This window comes from Melanerpes formicivorus, unplaced genomic scaffold, assembly GCF_026170545.1.
Source record: "Melanerpes formicivorus ecotype bairdi unplaced genomic scaffold, bMelFor1.0.p_v2 SCAF_542, whole genome shotgun sequence".
NCBI classification, from domain to species: Eukaryota; Metazoa; Chordata; class Aves; order Piciformes; family Picidae; genus Melanerpes; species Melanerpes formicivorus.
In genome coordinates this window covers 62012-78963 of record NW_027142894.1, presented here as the reverse complement: position 1 = coordinate 78963, position 16952 = coordinate 62012, and the positions used below count along the sequence as shown (strand labels likewise).

General features: G+C 60.9%; 2 protein-coding genes across 4 annotated transcripts in view; one reads left to right on the top strand and one right to left on the bottom strand.

Moving 5' to 3' along the window:
- LOC137460258 (collagen alpha-1(I) chain-like) lies at nt 1-5821 on the bottom strand. Its single transcript, XM_068170713.1, has 3 exons — nt 5222-5821; nt 1247-2378; nt 1-704 (listed from the first exon to the last, which is right to left on the bottom strand). The coding sequence occupies exons 1-3, from the start codon at nt 5819-5821 to the stop codon at nt 1-3; spliced, it is 2436 nt and encodes an 811-aa protein (XP_068026814.1).
- CD151 (CD151 molecule (Raph blood group)) overlaps nt 1535-16952 on the top strand; it is a 54541-nt gene continuing 39123 nt past the window's right edge. Inside the window, exon 1 of one of the 3 annotated variants that reach the window (XM_068170712.1) lies at nt 1535-1648. The gene's annotated coding sequence lies outside the window, so the exon portion shown is untranslated. Of the gene's footprint in view, nt 1649-9203; nt 9469-16952 lie in introns of those variants that run through there. The other 2 variants (XM_068170710.1, XM_068170711.1) reach the window with 2 other exon arrangements.

Below are 16952 nucleotides of genomic sequence, written 5' to 3'. Positions count from 1 at the left end.
TCAAGCTCTGGCACAGGCTGCCCAGGGTGGTGGCGGTGTCCCCATCCCTGGAGGGGCTTTCTCCTTGACACCAGCCCCTGCGAGGCTCCTTCTCCTCCAGAGCAGCCCCCTGCGAGGGTCCTCCTTCTCCAGAGACTGGCCCCTGCGAGGGTCCTCCTTCTCCTCCAGAGCAGCCCCCTGCGAGGGTCCTCCTCCTCCAGAGCAGCCCCTGTGAGGGTCCTCCTCCTCCTCCAGAGCAGCCCCTGTGAGGGTCCTCCTCCTCCTCCAGAGCAGCCTCCTGCGAGGGTCCTCCTTCTCCAGAGCAGCCCCCTGCGAGGGTCCTCCTCCTCCTCCAGAGCAGCCCCTGCGAGGCTCCTTCTCCTCCAGAGCAGCCCCCTGCGAGGGTCCTCCTTCTCCAGAGACTGGCCCCTGCGAGGGTCCTCCTTCTCCTCCAGAGCAGCCCCCTGCGAGGGTCCTCCTCCTCCAGAGCAGCCCCTGTGAGGGTCCTCCTCCTCCTCCAGAGCAGCCCCTGTGAGGGTCCTCCTCCTCCTCCAGAGCAGCCTCCTGCGAGGGTCCTCCTTCTCCAGAGCAGCCCCCTGCGAGGGTCCTCCTCCTCCTCCAGAGCAGCCCCCTGCGAGGGTCCTCCAAAGACTGGCGCCTGCGAGGGTCCTCCTTATCCAGAGCAGCCCCCTGCGAGGGTCCTCCTCCTCCTCCAGAGCAGCCCCCTGCGAGGGTCCTCCAAAGACTGGCGCCTGCGAGGGTCCTCCTTCTCCTCCAGAGCAGCCCCCTGCGAGGGTCCTCCTTCTCCTCCAGAGCAGCCCCCTGCGAGGGTCCTCCTTCTCCTCCAGAGCAGCCCCCTGCGAGGGTCCTCCTTCTCCTCCAGAGCAGCCCCCTGCGAGGGTCCTCCTTCTCCTCCAGAGCAGCCCCCTGCGAGGGTCCTCCTTCTCCAGAGCAGCCCCCTGCGAGGGTCCTTCTTCTCCAGAGCAGCCCCCTGCGAGGGTCCTTCTCCAGAGACTGGCCCCCGCGAGGGTCCTTCTCCTTCCGAGCAGCCTCTGCGGGGCTGTGCTCAGCCTGGAGGTATTTGGGCTTGAAGCTGCAGTGAGGTAATGGAAGGATGAGGCAATGTGCCAGTCAGGGCTTGATCTCGATTTGCAGGATGTTTCATGGGAAACTCTTTAACCAGCGGCTCCGACGCCTTACAAAACAAGCGAAAGCAGCTCCAGCCCCAGCCCGGGTTTGCCGTAACGAGTAGCCTGCGGCCACCGACAGGCCGGTGCGAGGCCGGGGGGAGCCGGCGGGGGGGGGGGACGATGGCTGGCAGGGGCACGGCACGGCACGGCGAGCCCGCCCGGCACAGGCAGCGCAAACCGCCGGGCCCCGGCGCCGCCCGCAGCGCACGAACGAAGCCCCGCGGCCGGGGCTGGGCAGCACTGCGCGGCACGCCCCGGGAGCTCGGAGGGAGGCACCGCCGAGGCACCGCCCGCGGGGCGTCCCGGGCTGCGCTGCGCCGCGCTGGGCTGGGCCGGGCTGGCCGCGCCGCCTTCCCGTGGTGCCTTCCCTCCCGCCCTCCTTCCGTCCCTCTCTGCGCGGCAGGTCGGGGCGTGCGGCGGCGCGGAGCGCTCGGGTCCGGCGCGGCTCGGCTCGGCGCGGCTCGGCTGGCTGCGGAGGGGTGAGGCAGAGCGCCCCGAGAGGGCCGAGCGGGGGCGGGACGCGGCGCTCCCCGCGGCACTGGGGAGGTGGCACGGCGGGGAGCGGGCGGCTGAAGGCGCCGGGGCGGCGGCCCCTGGCAGCCCGGCCGGGGGGAGGGCAGGGGGAGGGCAGGCGGAGTGCATTCGAGGGGCCCGGGGAGCACAGCGCAGCTCCGGCCCCTGGCAGCCCGGCCGGGGTGAAGGCAGGCGGAGTGCACTGAGCCCAGCTCCGGCCCCTGGCAGCCCGGCCGGGGTGAGGGCAGGCAGAGAGCGCTGCGAGGGGCCCGGGGAGCACAGCCCGGCCGGGGTGGGGGTAGGCAGAGAGCACTGCGAGGGGCCCGGGGAGCACAGCCCAGCTCCGGCCCCTGGTAGCCCGGCCGGGGTGGGGGTAGGCAGAGAGCATTGCGAGGGGCCCGGGGAGCGCAGCCCGGCCGGGGTGAGGGCAGGCAGAGAGCATTGCGAGGGGCCCGGGGAGCGCAGCCCGGCCGGGGTGAGGGCAGGTAGAGAGCACTGCGAGGGGCCCGGGGAGCGCAGCCGGGCTCCGGCGCTGCTGCCCGCGGCTGCCGGCCGGGCTGGGCTGAGCTGATCCCTCGGTACCTGTCCAGCGCGGGCCGGGCCAGCTCGGCTCGGCTCTGCTTCCCCATCAGCGCCCAGCGGCGCTGCACGGCTGCTCGGCTTTTGCGTTGCTTTCTTTTCGTAAAGGCTTTTAACCTGTTGCGAGGGGCACGGCAGGGGCTTGGCCCAGCCCGTGCGGTAGGAGAGGTGTCCCTGGTGTTGTGAAACGGTGTTTATCTCCCCCTGCCTTTTGTTCGGTTAAGCCTCCCTGGGGAACGAATAAAGCTCGCGGTTTATGCTGGGCCGGTGGGACCCTCGGAGGTGGAGGAGGGACGGGGAGAGAATGAGCTCTTCTCTACCACCGAATCCAGGCAGTGCTCAGTTTCTGGAATGCTTCAAGCTGTGGAAGCTGAATCGGATGGGAAGCTGCTGGTAATTGTTGCACCTCTTTGCCATGAGGAATCTTTTCCAGCAGCCTTTCCTCCCTGTCATCTCCCGAGGAGCGTTAACTGCTGCAGATGTGAAACATCCTGGCTCTTCCCCAGGGCTTTTCTAATCAACCTGTTGCAGCATCCTGTTGAATTGTAGCCATGACGTATCTTTGTTTCAGGCTGCTCTGTAGCATCCCTTACACTACGCAGCTTCACTTCCTTCACTCCTCCTTCCACCCCCCCCACCCCCCCCCCCCGCCCTGCAGCGCTTCCTGGCTTGCTCTGAGAGCTCCTGTGGCGTCTAGAACAGTTTGCCCAGGGAGGTTGTGGATGCCCCCTCCAAGCCTGGCAGTGTTGAAGGCCAGGCTGGATGAGGCCTTGAGCAAGCTGGGCTGGTGGGAGGTGTCCCTGCCCGTGGCAGGGGGTTGGAGCTGGCTGAGCTTTGAGCTCCCTTCCAACCCAACCCATTCTATGAATCTTTGCTGTCAGTGAGGCTGCTTCCTAGGTTCTTAGGAAGCTCTTGGTGGCTCTTGTTGAGGCTGAAGTGTGTCTTTGTGTTTCATCAGTGAGTTCAAGGTCAGTCCCAGGTCTGTGTGACTCTCACTGCTACCCAAGGCAGCCTGTGATGGAGAGAGCAGAGCATCAGTACTGAGCTGCTGCTGAGCTCAACAGAAACTAGTGGAGGTGATGCCCAAGTTCCAGTGTGTTTAGATTCTCTGGAGGAGTTTTGTGTGCCTAGGATGGGTACTTCTCAATCTGCACATGGTTGGCAATGCTTGAGGCAGCCTCTCTTCTGCTTTACCTGAGGGCTTCAGTGACAGGTGCCCTAAGGCTTGATGCTGGCTTGTCTTGGAGGGGCTGGGCTCTGGTTTGCTGCAGCTGCTCTGACTCGGAGGTCCTTGCTGAAAGCTCAGGTTGTGGCTTGGGAGAGGTGGCAGCTTTTGAGCTCCTCCATGTAACCATCCTGAGATCATATCCTCTGCAGTTTGTTGCTGATGTCTTTGGGTTCCTGAGCTGGATGTCTTCCCGCCCATGTGCTGGCTTGCTGCAAAAAGCAGCTTCTATTCCAAACTGTTGCATTGACCTGGGGCATCTTTTAGATAATGGCTTGACCTCCTGGTGGAATCTTCCTCCAGTTGCCTGCTAAGACTCCTGGCTGTTCCTGCTGCATGGTGACTCCTGTGGACAATAAGACTGTGCTTTTTCTGGACCCTCAAAGGCCCCAACACAACTAACCAGCCTGACTGGGGGAGTTCAAAGCCTGCTGTCCTGCACTCAAAGAGCCTTGTGGCTGCTGCCACCTGGGAAGGAGCCAGAGCCAGGTGTAGCACTGAAAGCCACCCAGTCACAGAGTCACATCTGCTTGGAAGGAACACTCAAAGGTCATTTTATCCAACTGCCCTGCAGTCAGCAGGGACATCTCCAACTGTATGAAGCTGCCCAGGGTCTCACCTAGCTTGACCTTGAATGTCTCCAGGGGTAGGGCCTCCACCACCACTCAGGGCAGCCTGCTCCAGTATTTCACCAGCCCTCATGGTGTGATTTATGGGAGCTTAAGAGTCAAGTTTCTTTCTCGGGTCTCCAGGCAGGTGTGTCAGAGGGAGGATTTGTTCTCCATGCAGCGAGCAGAGCACTGTGTTCAGAGGCTCTTCAAGAGCCCAGCTGGGGCTGGGGCATCCCTCCTGAGCCTAATACAAAAGCCATTGCCTGACTGAGCAGGGAGCACCAGCCCAGGAAGGTATTTCTCCACTGCTTTAGCTTCCCAGCCCCCTTTGTGCCAGTTTTGAAGTGGGCAGCACACTGAGGCTTCTCCTCAAGTAGAATGAAAACACCCAGAGCCCAAAGCTTGCCTCTGTGAAGGGCATTTTCAGGGCAGCCTCTGAAAAGTTTGTGCTGATGGGGGTGAGAGATTCTTCAGCAAGGGGGTGGAAAGAAAGCTGCTCCTGTTCCCTTGGCCAGCAAAAACGCTGGGGGGGGGGGAGGGGGGGGGCTGCTGGAGGACTCTCTGACCCCGCTGGGATGTTTGCACCAGACCTGATGTTATTCCTAGCTCCTTGCTGGGGACGGGCTGAGGGAGCTGGGTCTGTTTAGCTTGGAGAGGAGAAGAGACGTCATTCATGTTGATAAAGATGTGAAGGGTGAGTGTTTGGGAGGGCAGAAGCAGGCTCTGCTCAGGGATGTCCGAGGACAGGACAAGGGGCAGTGGGTGCAAGCTGGTGCCATGGGAACAGGAGGGAAAACTTTGTCCCTGTGAGGGCGCTGAGCCCTGGAGCAGGCTGCCCAGAGAGGTTGTGGAGTCTCCTGCTCTGGGGACATTCCAACCCCACCTGGGTGTGTTGCTGTGTGCCCTGCCCTGGGTGCCCTCCTTTGGCAGGGGGCTTGGACTGGATGTTCTCCAGAGGTCCCTTCCCAGCCCTACCACTCTGTGCTTCTGCAATAACAGCTGTAGCACAACTCAAGCTGTTCCTAGTGCACACACAGGGACCAGCCAACTCCCTGTGCTCCTGGGACAGCCTGAAAGGGTTGGTTGTGTGATGAGCTGTGTCTCCTCTAGCTGGGTCATCTCACAGGTGATTTATCTTGTTGCTTCTGTGAAGTTGGGCTGCCTCTCTCCCGGCGGTGCCCCCGGGCTGCCTCTCTCCCGGCGGTGCCCATGGCCGCTCCTCTCCCGGCGGTGCCCCCGGGCCGCTCCTCTCCCGGCGGTGCCCCCTGGCCGCTCCTCTCCCGGCGGTGCCCCCATGGCCGCTCCTCTCCCGACGGTGCCCCCGGGCCGCTCCTCTCCCGGCGGTGCCCCCGGGGCCGCTCCTCTCCCGGCGGTGCCCCCCTGGCCGCTCCTCTCCCGGCGGTGCCCCCGGGCTGCCTCTCTCGGCGGTGCCCCCGGGGCCGCTCCTCTCCCGGCGGTGCCCCCATGGCCGCTCCTCTCCCGGCGGTGCCCCCATGGCCGCTCCTCTCCCGGCGGTGCCCCCGGGGGCCGCTCCTCTCCCGGCGGTGCCCCCGGGCCGCTCCTCTCCCGGCGGTGCCCCCGGGGCCGCTCTTCTCCCGGCGGTGCCCCCGGGGCCGCTCTTCACCCGGCGGTGCCCATGGCCGCTCCTCTCCCGGCGGTGCCCCCGGGGCCGCTCCTCTCCCGGCGGTGCCCCATGGCCGCTCCTCTCCCGGCGGTGCCCCCATGGCCGCTCCTCTCCCGGCGGTGCCCCCTGGCCGCTCCTCTCCCGACGGTGCCCCCGGGCTGCCTCTCCCGGCGGTGCCCCCGGGGCCTCTCCTCTCCCGGCGGTGCCCCCGGGCCGCTCCTCTCCCGGCGGTGCCCCCTGGCCGCTCCTCTCCCGGCGGTGCCCCCTGGCCGCTCCTCTCCCGGCGGTGCCCCCGGGCCGCTCCTCTCCCGGCGGTGCCCCCCTGGCCGCTCCTCTCCCGGCGGTGCCCCTGGGCTGCTTGTTCTGTGCAGGAGGAGAATCTGTCCACCTAACATCTGTACCACCTTGGGTACCTGGGTGTGACACTCTCCTGTCTGATGTTCCCAGGCGATGTGGTCACTTGAAAAGCAAACCTCCTGTGCCTCTCTTTTCCCTTCACCTTCCTTTTAAGAGGCTTGCAAAGGTGGATGGACTGGCTCTGGCAAACCCAAAGGGGTGAGCTTTGCTCTGTTATGCCCCAGCCTCCTGCTGCTGCCCCACGAGTCTTGCTCCTGAAACCTCCTGGGAAGATGATCTCCCCACCTCCACTCTTTGCTTTTGGGCTCTGCCCCTGGGGGTCTCCAGCTCTTCCCAAGTGTCTGCACTGCCAGCTGGGATCATGGAAAGCCTGAGGGAGGGTGACTCCTGGAAATCCCAGCTCAGCTCACCTTCCCTGCCTGTGAGGAGCAGCCTCCTTGGCTGTTTAACACCCCCCTCCAAGCTCCTGAGGATGAAGGCCACGTCTCCTTCCATCTCCCTTGCTCAGCCTGCCTTTCAGATCCCAAAGGGGGTTTTCCTTGTGCCACAGTAAAGCCCAAAGGAGATGAGCAGTGTCACTGTCTGGAAGATCACCCTGCTTCCCCTTCCTACGCCTGCATGGTGGCAGAGCTTGCCCCCAGGGTGGTGGCCACCTTCCCCACCTGTGAGAAGCCAGGGTGTGGAGGGAGGGAGGGGGAATGAGAGAGCTGCAGGCTGGAGATGAGATGTTTGTCAGTCCTGTGGAGAGCACCTCACACTGGCCCTCCCCAGGGCACACAAACCATCTGCTGCCAGCCCCTCTGGGCAGGGATCAGCACTGTAATAGCACTGCTGATGGGCATCTCTCTGCCAGCACCCTGCTCTGCCCCGCCTGCCAGGCTCCTCTGCCTGTGACCTCATCAGCCTGGCATCCCAGGGAACCAATTCAGACAGCCCTGGCTGCTCTGCAGGAGCAAAAAAACCCTTGGCAGGAGGACAGTCACTGTATTGCACTCCTGGCACTGCATGGCAGCTGTGCTCTGGGGTTCTCTGGGCTGCATTTCACAGAATCACAGAACATTAAGGGTTGGGAGGAACCTCTGGAGCTCATCCAGCTCAACCCCCCTGCCAGAGCAGGCTCACGCAGGGCAGGGCACACAGGAGCACATCCAGGTGGGGCTTGAAAGTCCCCAGGGAAGGAGACTCCACAGCCTCTCTGAGCAGCCTGTTCCAGGGCTCCAGCACCCTCACACCAAACCGCTTTCCTCAAGCTGATGTGGAACTTCCTGGGTGTCAGCTTCTATCTGTTGTTCCTTGTCCTGTGACTGGGCACCACCAGAAGGAGACTGGCACCTTCCTGTGGGTACATCCAGCTTGATCCATGTGCCTTTACCAAAGTTCCTCTTGCTGGGTGGGTGGTTGGAGCTCTCCAGTCTGAGGTGGGCAAGTGCTGTGCAGCCCAGGACGGGTGCTGAGCCAAGCTCAGCGTTGGGAGAGAGCTCCTCAGAAGGATGCAAGGTTGAGTAGCTGCCCTGACATGCCAGCTGGGGTCTTCATGGAGTTACAGAGATCCATGTCTGTCTTCCTTGCATAGTGTTGCATTGGATCCCACAGGGCAGCCTGGCTGCTCATGGCTTGGCTGCTGCCCTGGGGTAAGAGCTGGCTGGGCCCAAGGAGTGCTGGGGGATGGAGTTCACTCCAGCTGGGGGCTGCTCCCCAGGGCTGTTCCCCAGGGCTCAGGTCTCTTCAATGTCTTTATCACTGATCTGGGTGAGGGGATTGAGGCAGCCTCAGTCAGTCTGCATGAAACTGGTTGGCAGTGTTGATCTGCTGGAGGGTTGGAAGGCTCTGCAGAGGGACTTGGCCAGGCTGGATCAGTGGGCGGAGGCCGTGGGGCTGAGGTTCAACAGGGCCAAGTGCAGGGTCCTGCATTTGGGTCACAACAACCACATGAATGCTCCAGGCTTGGGGCAAAGTGGCTGGAAACTGCCCAGCAGAACAGGACCTGGGGGTGCTGATCCACAGACAGCAGAAGATGAGCCCAGGGGGTGCCCAGGTGGGCAAGAAGGCCACCAGCAGCCTGGCCTGGAGCAGCAGTGGTGTGGGCAGCAGGAGCAGGGCAGGGATGGTGTCTCTATATGCAGCACTGGTGAGGCCACACCTTGAGTGCTGGGTTCAGTTTTGGGTCCTTCACTCCAAGAAGGACATTGAGGAGCTGGAGCAGGGCCAGAGGAGGGCAATGGAGCTGGGGAAGGGTCTGGAGAAGAGGGCTGGGGAAGAGCAGCTGAGGGAGCTGGGGGAAAAAAAAGAGGCTGAGGGAGACCTCATTGCTCTCTGCAGCTCCCTGGGAGGAGGTTGGCACCAGGTGGGGGTTGGGCTCTCCTCTGAAGTTATAAGTGACAGGGATGAGGAGAAATTGCCTCAAGTTGCCCCAGGGGAGGCTTAGGTTGGATATGAGAAGAGGCTGTTCTCAAAGACTGGAACAGACCACCCAGGGAGGGGGTTGAGTGCCCATCCCTGGAGGAGTTTGCAAGAGGCAGAGCTGTGGTGCTGAGGGCCAGGGTTTGGCCCCAGCCTTGGCTGAGTTAGAGGATGATTGGACTGGATCACCTTCAGGGGTTTGTCAACCAAAATGACTCTGTGATGCCAGCAGTGCTGGAGCATACTGGAGGCAGAATGCTGGTTCAGCAGGGTGAGGGAGGACAGTGGGAACTGTGTGCTGCAGAGGGTCTTTGGGGAGGGTCTTGGACAGCCACCCTTGGCAGGGTCCAGCCCCACCAAGGCAGCTGGGGTGGTGTGGTGAGCTCCAGAGCGTGGGCTGCCTGCACTCACCTAGGCTGCTTCAGAGTCATTCCTCCCTCCTGCTGAGCTTGTGTGGAAGAGGGGAGAGCACCCAAGGGAGGGAGCCTGGAGGGTGTGGGTTATGGGGCAGCCTCTTGAGGCAGGTGGGAGTGAGACATGGGGGAGGTGTGAGGGAGGATGTTGCTCAGACCCAGGGCTTGCTCCTGGCAGTGCTATTTGAGGCTAAGTTCAACCCAAGCCAGGAGTAGGTGACATCAAATGTTTGGCATTGCCTGTTGCTTCTTATCTCTTGTGGGTGCCAGGTCTGAACACAGAAGGAGCAAAGTTCACTTCTCCAGCCCAGGTTCACTTCCCTTTTATAGGGAAGAAGCAGAGGGAGCAGGGGCAGTGCAGGGACTGGCGAGGCTGTGCCCAAGCCTCAGTGCCTCGGTGCAGCTTGTCCCTGTAGCTGCAAAGTGCAGGAAGCTCCCAAGAAGCTGTGGAGTTGAGCTGGAATCTGTAGGAGGTTTCTGGGATGTCTCTGCCAGCACAGGAGAAGGACAAGTTGAGAGGAGCAAGCACCTTCTGGACACGCTGTGGGAGAGAGGTCTGGCTGCGCCGAGGCAATGGGTAAGGGGAAAGCAGGTCTGAGACCTCACCCTGGAATGCTTCTGCTCTGTGTGGGAGGAGTAGGCAGGGGAAAGACCCAGCAGACAGTGACTACTTTGCACTTCTGGCATGGCATGGCAGAGTAAAAGGTGTTTGTTGGGGTCTGGGAGTGACCAGCTTGGTCCATGCAAAGTTCCTCCTGTTGGCTGGGTGGTGATGGCTCTCCAGCCTGAGCTGGGAGAGTGCTGTGCAGCTTGGGAGGTGCTTTCCTGAGAGCTCAGCACAGGACTGAAAAGTGCAGCTGGCTCCTCTAGGGAAGGCTGCAAGCATTGAGTAGCTGCTCGTGGGGGCAGGGTCCTGGGCTGGTAGGGTAAGGGAGGACATCCAGACACTGGCATAGGTTGCCCAGGGAGGTTGTGGATGCCCCCTCCAAGCCTGGCAATGTAGAAGGCCAGGCTGGATGAGGCCTTGAGCAAGCTGTGCTGGTGGGAGGTGTCCCTGCTCGTGGCTGGGGGTTGGAGCTGGCTGACTTTGAAGGTCCCTTCCAAGACAAACCACTCCCTGAGTCCATGGATTAGGAACTGCACCCTGGGGGGGTTTAATGGGGGCGTCCCTGGCAGCTCCTTAAATACAAGTGTCTGACTTCCCAGCATAGCTGGAGGAGGAACAATGGGTTCTTTGGCTCCTCATTAATGAGGTCCAGTGACAACAGGGCCCAGGAGTGGTTGGAGGTCGGAATTTGTGGGGGAGAGCTTTGTGCCCTGTGCAGTGGCTCAGGGCTGGAGCCTCGCTGCCCCGCTACCTGCCAGGGCAAAGCCACCCTGCCTCTGTGGCTGTGGGTTGCAGGCAGTGCTCCAGCCCTCAGTGACCACCACGCTACAAGAAGAAAGAAAATGAAGGAGGAGGATGGTTTGGGTCACATTTAAACACTCCCAGAGCCAGCTGGCAGATGGCAGCCACGCTGGCATCCGTGGCATGCCGGCGAGCGAGGGGGACTGCTGGAGGGGCAGCCTGGGTGGCTGTGAGTCATGGCTTGTGCATGCCAGCAGTTCTGCTTTGCTTTGCTCTGCTGGAATCCAGAGGGGAGGAATTCAGATCCCACACCTTCTCTCTCCCACACTGCTGTGGCAAGGGAGGTGATTTGTTGTTCTTCTCCATGGTCACAGAGCGCTCCATGGCTGGCCAGGCGGGGTTAGGATCTCTCCACAGAGGGAGACTCCACATCTTCTCTGGGCAACCTGCTCCGGGGCTACACCAAAGGAAGTGCCTCCTCCTCTTCAGCTGGAACCTCCTGGGTTCCATTTTGTGCCCATTGCCCCTTGTCCTGTCCCTGGGCACCCCTGACAGGGGTCTGGCCCCAGCCTCTTGCCAGTCACGGTGGGGTACAAGCAGGATGGATGCCAGGCACGTGGACGTGTCTGTGGCAAGCTCTGCCTGGGAGCAGCCAGCTCTGGTGCAAGAAGGGGGCTTGGGTGTGTGAGTTGAGTGCAGTGAGCAAGCATCATCCATATGGCAGAGTGTTGGGCTTCCTGCTTTTGGGGTTGGCTGTGGCACAGGAAGGATGAGCTGAGTCCTGTGTGGAAGTGCAGCTTTCTGAGGAGCTGAGCTGGCAGCCAGCTGGGAGCTGTGCTGAGGTGCAGGTCCCCCCTTGCCATCTTGGGTAGGAGAGCTGGTGAGAGGAGGAACTTGTTTGGTGTGAGGCTGCTGGAGGCCTGGAGCAGGCTGCCCAGAGAGGTTGTGGAGTCTCCTGGTGTGGAGAGCTTCCAACCCCCCTGGGCATTGTGCTGCTGGGCAAGCTGCTGGGGGTGCCCTGCTGGGGCAGGGGGTTGGAGTGGGTGAGCTCCACAGGTCCCTTCCAACCCCCCCTGGGCATTGTGCTGCTGGGCAAGCTGCTGTGGGTGCCCTGCTGGAGCAGGGGGTTGGAGTGAGTGAGCTCCAGGGCTCCCTTCCAACCCCCCTGGGCACTGTGCTGCTGGGCAAGCTGCTGGGGGTGCCCTGCTGGGGCAGGGGGTTGGAGTGAGTGAGCTCCAGGGATCCCTTCCAACCCCCACCACAGTGGGGTTCTGTGAGAGGTCTGCCAGAGGTGAGATTGGAGATTTGATGTGGTCTGCAATTACCTTGTCCACTGGGAGAGATTTTGGAGGGACAAGTTTCCTCTTCCCCTGAGGTTCTCCTTTGGCCTCTGGGTGCTGGGGAAGTGTGGATCCTGTCCTTGCTGTGCTGCAAGGAGAGCAGGCACAGCCTCAGAGGAGGAGCTCTGCTTTCACTGCTGTCACCAGCTTCACTTTGGTTGCCTCTTTCTCCATGGGGAAAAGTCCTTGAGGATCATCCAGTCCAACCATTATTCTCTGACTCCACCAAGTCTGGTGCCAACCCATGTCACTTGGTGCCACAGCTCTGCCTCTTTTCAGCACTCCAGGGGTGGGCATTCCACCACCTCCCTGGGCCGCCTGTGCCAGCTTTTGAGTGCCCTTTCAGTGAAGAAGTTTCTTCTCCTCTCCAACCTAAGCCTCCCCTGGCACAATTTCAGGCCAATTCCTCTCCTATCCCCTGAGACTGGGGAGCAGAGCCCAGCCCCCAGCTCCCTGCAGCCTCCTCTCAGGGAGCTGCAGAGAGCAATGAGGTCTCCCTCAGCCTCCTCTGCTCCAGACTGAACACCCCCAGCTCCCTCAGCTGCTCCTCCCCAGCCCTGCTCTCCTCAGCTTTGTTGGGGCTCCTGCTCCAGGACCTCAGTGTCCTTCTTGGAGTGAGGAGCCCCAAAGTGAACCTGAGGCATCAGCAGTTCTGGGTCCAGGGGGACAATCACTTCCCTGCTGCTGCTGGTCACTCTGTTCCTGATCCAGGCCAGGAAGCTAGGCATCTTTCCTCCTGTTGAGGACAGTGGTTGATGGCAGTGGAGGGTTCATGCAGAGCTCGTTGGTGCTTGCTCTGGGGTCAGGGGCTTCTGGTCTTCACCCCTGCCCCCGGCCTCAAGGGCCAGCAAGCGATTGCCTTGTGGGCAGCCAGGGCCTCCTGGTTGTTTATTCACAGGCTCAGGTTCCCAGGCTGCTCTAAAAACAGCTGTGGCAGTGGGGCCTGGTGACCATGAGAGCCTGCAGCAGCAGAGGGGGGAGGGCTGGTTTATTTTGGGCTGAGGGCTGTTCAGTGGCTGCCAGGAGAGCGAGTCCCTGCTGGGGTGGCAGGGGGGACACAGTGCTGGGGAGCTGGGACCTGCAGCCCTGGGCAGTGAAATGGCCATTCCTTAACCCTCCACCCTGCTGGGTATTTGATCTGCCTCTGCTCTGAAGGGCTAGGAGCTCTGCAGAGGAACAGGAACTCCTCCAAGTGCTCCCTGAGCACTCCAGAGTGGCCTGGGAGGCACAGGGATAGGATAGGATAGGATAGGATAGGATAGGATAGGATAGGATAGGATAGGATAGACCAGGTTGGAAGAGACCTTCAAGATCATCAAGTCCAACCTATCAACCAATCCAACACCACCTAATCAACTAACCCATGGCACCAAGCACCCCATCAAGTCTCCTCCTGAACACCTCCAGGGATGGGGACTCCACCACCTCCCTGGGCAGCACATTCCCATGGGCAATCACTCTCTGTGTGTAGAACTTCCTACTAACCTCCAGCCTAAACCTCCCCTGGCACAGCTTGAGACTGTGTCCTCTTGTTCTGGTGCTGGCTGCCTGGGAGAAGAGCCCAACCCCCACCTGGCTCCAACCTCCCTGCAGGGAGTTGGAGAGAGCAAGAAGGTCTCCCCTGAGCCTCCTCTTCTCCAGGCTAAGCAACCCCAGCTCCCTCAGCCTCTCCTCCCAGGGCTGTGCCCCAGACCCCTCCCCAGCTTTGTTGCCCTTCTCTGGACACCTTCCAGCAGCTCAACCTCTTTCCTAACCTGAGGAGCCCAGACCTGGACACAGGACTCAAGGTGTGGCCTAACCAGTGCTGAGCACAGGGCACAATGACCTCCCTGCTCCTGCTGGCCACACTGCTCCTGATGCAGGCCAGGATGCCCTTGGCCTTCTTGGCTGCCTGGGCACACTGCTGGCTCATGTTCAGCCTACTATCAACCAGCACCCCCAGGTCCCTCTCTGTTTGGCAGCTCTCAGCCACTCTGACCCCAGCCTGTAGCACTGCCTGGGGTTGTTGTGGCCAATGTGCAGAACCTGGCACTTGGATGTGTTCAATCTCCTGCCCTTGGCCTCTGCCCATCTGCCCAGCCTGGCCAGGTCCCTCTGCAGAGCTTCTCTGCCCTCCAGCAGATCAACTCCTGCCCCCAGCTTGCTGTCATCTGCACATTTACTGATTTACTGCTGATGGATATAGTAGGGCCTATGGCAGAAGGGATCCTTGGCCAGGCATTGACTCACAGCATGGGTTGGGTTGGAAGGGACCTTCAAGCTCATCCAGTTCCAACCCCTTCCCATGGGCAGGGACACCTCCTACTAGACCAGGTAGCTCAAGGCTCCATCCAGCCTGGCTTTGAACACTGCCAGCTGGAGCCTCCACAACATCAAGCTGTGCCAGGGGAGATTCAGGCTGGATGTTAGGAAGAAGTTCTTCCCAGCAAGAGAGATTGGCCATGGGAATGTGCTGCCCAGGAGTCCCCATCCCTGGAGGTGTTTAGGTCATCTCCAGCCTAAGCCTCCCCTGGTAAGGGACAAAGCTGAAAGGACCTCTGCAGTGAGACTGCAGCCACATCTTGAGTGCCTGTGGGCAGCACCCGTGGGTTCACTGCCCAGCCTGCCCTGAGCCTCCTCTTGTCCACCTTAAACCTTCCCTGGTGCAACTTGAGGCTCTTTCCTCTCATCCTGCCACTTGGTTCTTGTGAGAAGAGACCAAGCCCCACCTGGCTCCAGCCTCCCAGGCTGGCAATGAGGTCTCCCCTCAGCCTCCTCTGCTCCAGGCTGAACACCCCCCAGCTCCCTCAGCTGCTCCTCCCCAGCCCTGCTCTCCAGACCCTTCCTCAGCTCTGTTGCCCTTCTCTGGACCTGCTCCAGGACCTCAATGTCCTTCTTGAAGTGAGGGCCCCAAAATTGGACCCAGAACTCAAGCTGTAGCCTCAACCAGTGCTGAGTCCAGAGGGACAGTCCCTGCCCTGCTCCTGCTGGCTGCAGCATTGCTGCTTCAGGCCAGGGTGAGTTCCTGCAGCTGGAACTGCAGCCTCCTTCTCCTCCCCTGTTCAATAGCTTTATTGATGATCTGGAGGAGGGGATGGAGTCCATCAGCAATAAGTCTGCAGATGACACCAAGCTGGGGGCAGGAGTTGATCTGCTGGAGGGTGGAGAGGCTCTGCAGAGGGACCTTGCCAGGCTGGACAGATGGGCAGAGGCCAAGGGCAGGAGATTGAACACATCCAAGTGCCAGGTGCTGCACATTGGCCACAGCAACCCCAGGCAGTGCTACAGGCTGGGGGCAGAGTGGCTGAGAGCAGCCAGGCAGAGAGGGACCTGGGGGTAGTGGTTGACAGCAGCTGAACATGAGCCAGCAGTGTGCCCAGGGGGCAAAGAGGGCCAATGGCATCCTGGCCTGCATCAGGAAGAGCAGACCTTCTCTTTGGCTGGGTCCTGAGCTCCTTTTATACTCTTTGGGACAGAAAGAACAGACAAAACCCAAGCAAAAAGCTCTGGCTATCATCAGTGTGATGTGGAGAGCACTCTGAATTCCTCTGCAGAGCTGCCTGAATAGGCTTTGTGAGGGCTGGAAAGGCTTTTTATGCTCTGTTGGCTTGGTCCTAGCCCTGGCAGGGCTACAGGAGCAGGGAGGTTTTGTCTGACCCCCCTGCAAACACCCAGGACTTGGTGGCTTCACTTCTGAGAGCTGAGCTGAGTGGATTGAATGGGAAGGATCAGGCAGGAAGCTGAGGCTGCAGAAGCTTTTGTGGAGCAGTGTGTGGTTCAGTGGTGCTGGGAAGTCCTCCAGAGCAGACAAAGCCCTGCTTTAAAAGCAGACCAACACAAAGGACCTCACAATGCCCAGGGACACAGCTGGGCAAACAGGATTTAAAACAGAGTCATGGAATGGGTTGGGCTGGAAGGGAGCTCAAAGCTCAGCCAGCTCCAAGCCCCTGCCAGGGGCAGGGACACCTCCCACCAGCACAGGCTGCTCAAGGCCTCATCCAGCCTGGTCCTGAACACCTCCAGGCAGGAGGCAGCCACAGCCTCCCTGGGCAGCCTGTGCCAGCCTCACACTGAAGAGCTTCCTCAGCTCCAGTCTAACCCTGCTCTGCCTCTGGGCTGTGCTCCAGACCCCTCCCCAGCTTTGTTGCCCTTCTCTGGACACCTTCCAGCCTCTCAACATCTTTCCTAAACTGAGGAGCCCAGAACTGGACACAGGACTCAAGGTGTGGCCTAAACAGTGCTGAGCACAGGGCACAATGACCTCCCTGCTCCTGCTGGCCACACTGTTCCTGATGCAGACCAGGATGCCCTTGGCCTTCATGGCCCCCTGGGCACACTGCTGGCTCATGTTCAGCTGCTGTCAACCAGTACAGTCTCACAGTATCACCAAGGTTGGAATAGACCTCAAAGATCATCGAGTCCAAGCTGTCACCACAGACCTCATGGCTAGACCATGGCACCAAGTGCCACATCTAATCCCCTCTGGAACACCTCCAGGGATGGGGACTCCACCACCTCCCTGGGCAGCACATCCCAACGGCTAACAACTCTCTCTGGGAAGAACTTTCTCCTCCCCTCCAGCCTAAACCTCCACTGGCACAGCTTCAGACTGTGTCCTCTTGTTCTAGTGCTGGGTGCCTGGGAGAAGAGCCCAACCCCCACCTGGCTCCAACCTCCCTTCAGGGAGTTGCAGAGAGCAAGAAGGTCTCCCCTGAGCCTCCTCTTCTCCAGGCTAAGCAACCCCAGCTCCCTCAGCCTCTCCTCACAGGGCTGTGCTCCAGACCCCTCCCCAGCTTTGTTGCCCTTCTCTGGACACCTTCAAGTCTCTCAATGTCCTTCTTAAACTGAGGAGCCCAGAACTGGACACAGGACTCAAGGTGTGGCCTGAGCAGTGCTGAGCACAGGGCACAATGAGCTCCCTGCTCCTGCTGGCCACACTGCTCCTGCTGCAGGCCAGGATGCCCTTGGCCTTCTTGGCCCCCTGGGCACACTGCTGGCTCATGTTCAGGCAGCTGTCAATCAGCACCCCCAGGTCCCTCTCTGCCTGGCTGCTCTCAGCCACTCTGCCCCCAGCCTGTAGCTCTGCCTGGGGTTGCTGTGGCCAATGTGCAGAACCTGGCACTTGGATGTGTTAAATTAACCACTGCTACCTGCAGAGCCTTGGACTCCAACACTTCTTGCTCTGGAGGCTCTTTCAACCTGCCTGAATCTCATCAGCAGCTCTCAGTGTGCACTTGCAGCCCAGAAAGCCAACCAGAGCCTGGGCTGCAGCAGGAGAAGTGTGGCCAGCAGGGCAAGGGAGGTGATCCTCCCCCTCTGCTCAGCTCTGGGGAGACCCCACCTGGAGTCCTGCCTCCAGTTCTGGAGCCCCTAGGACAAGAGGGATGTGGAGGG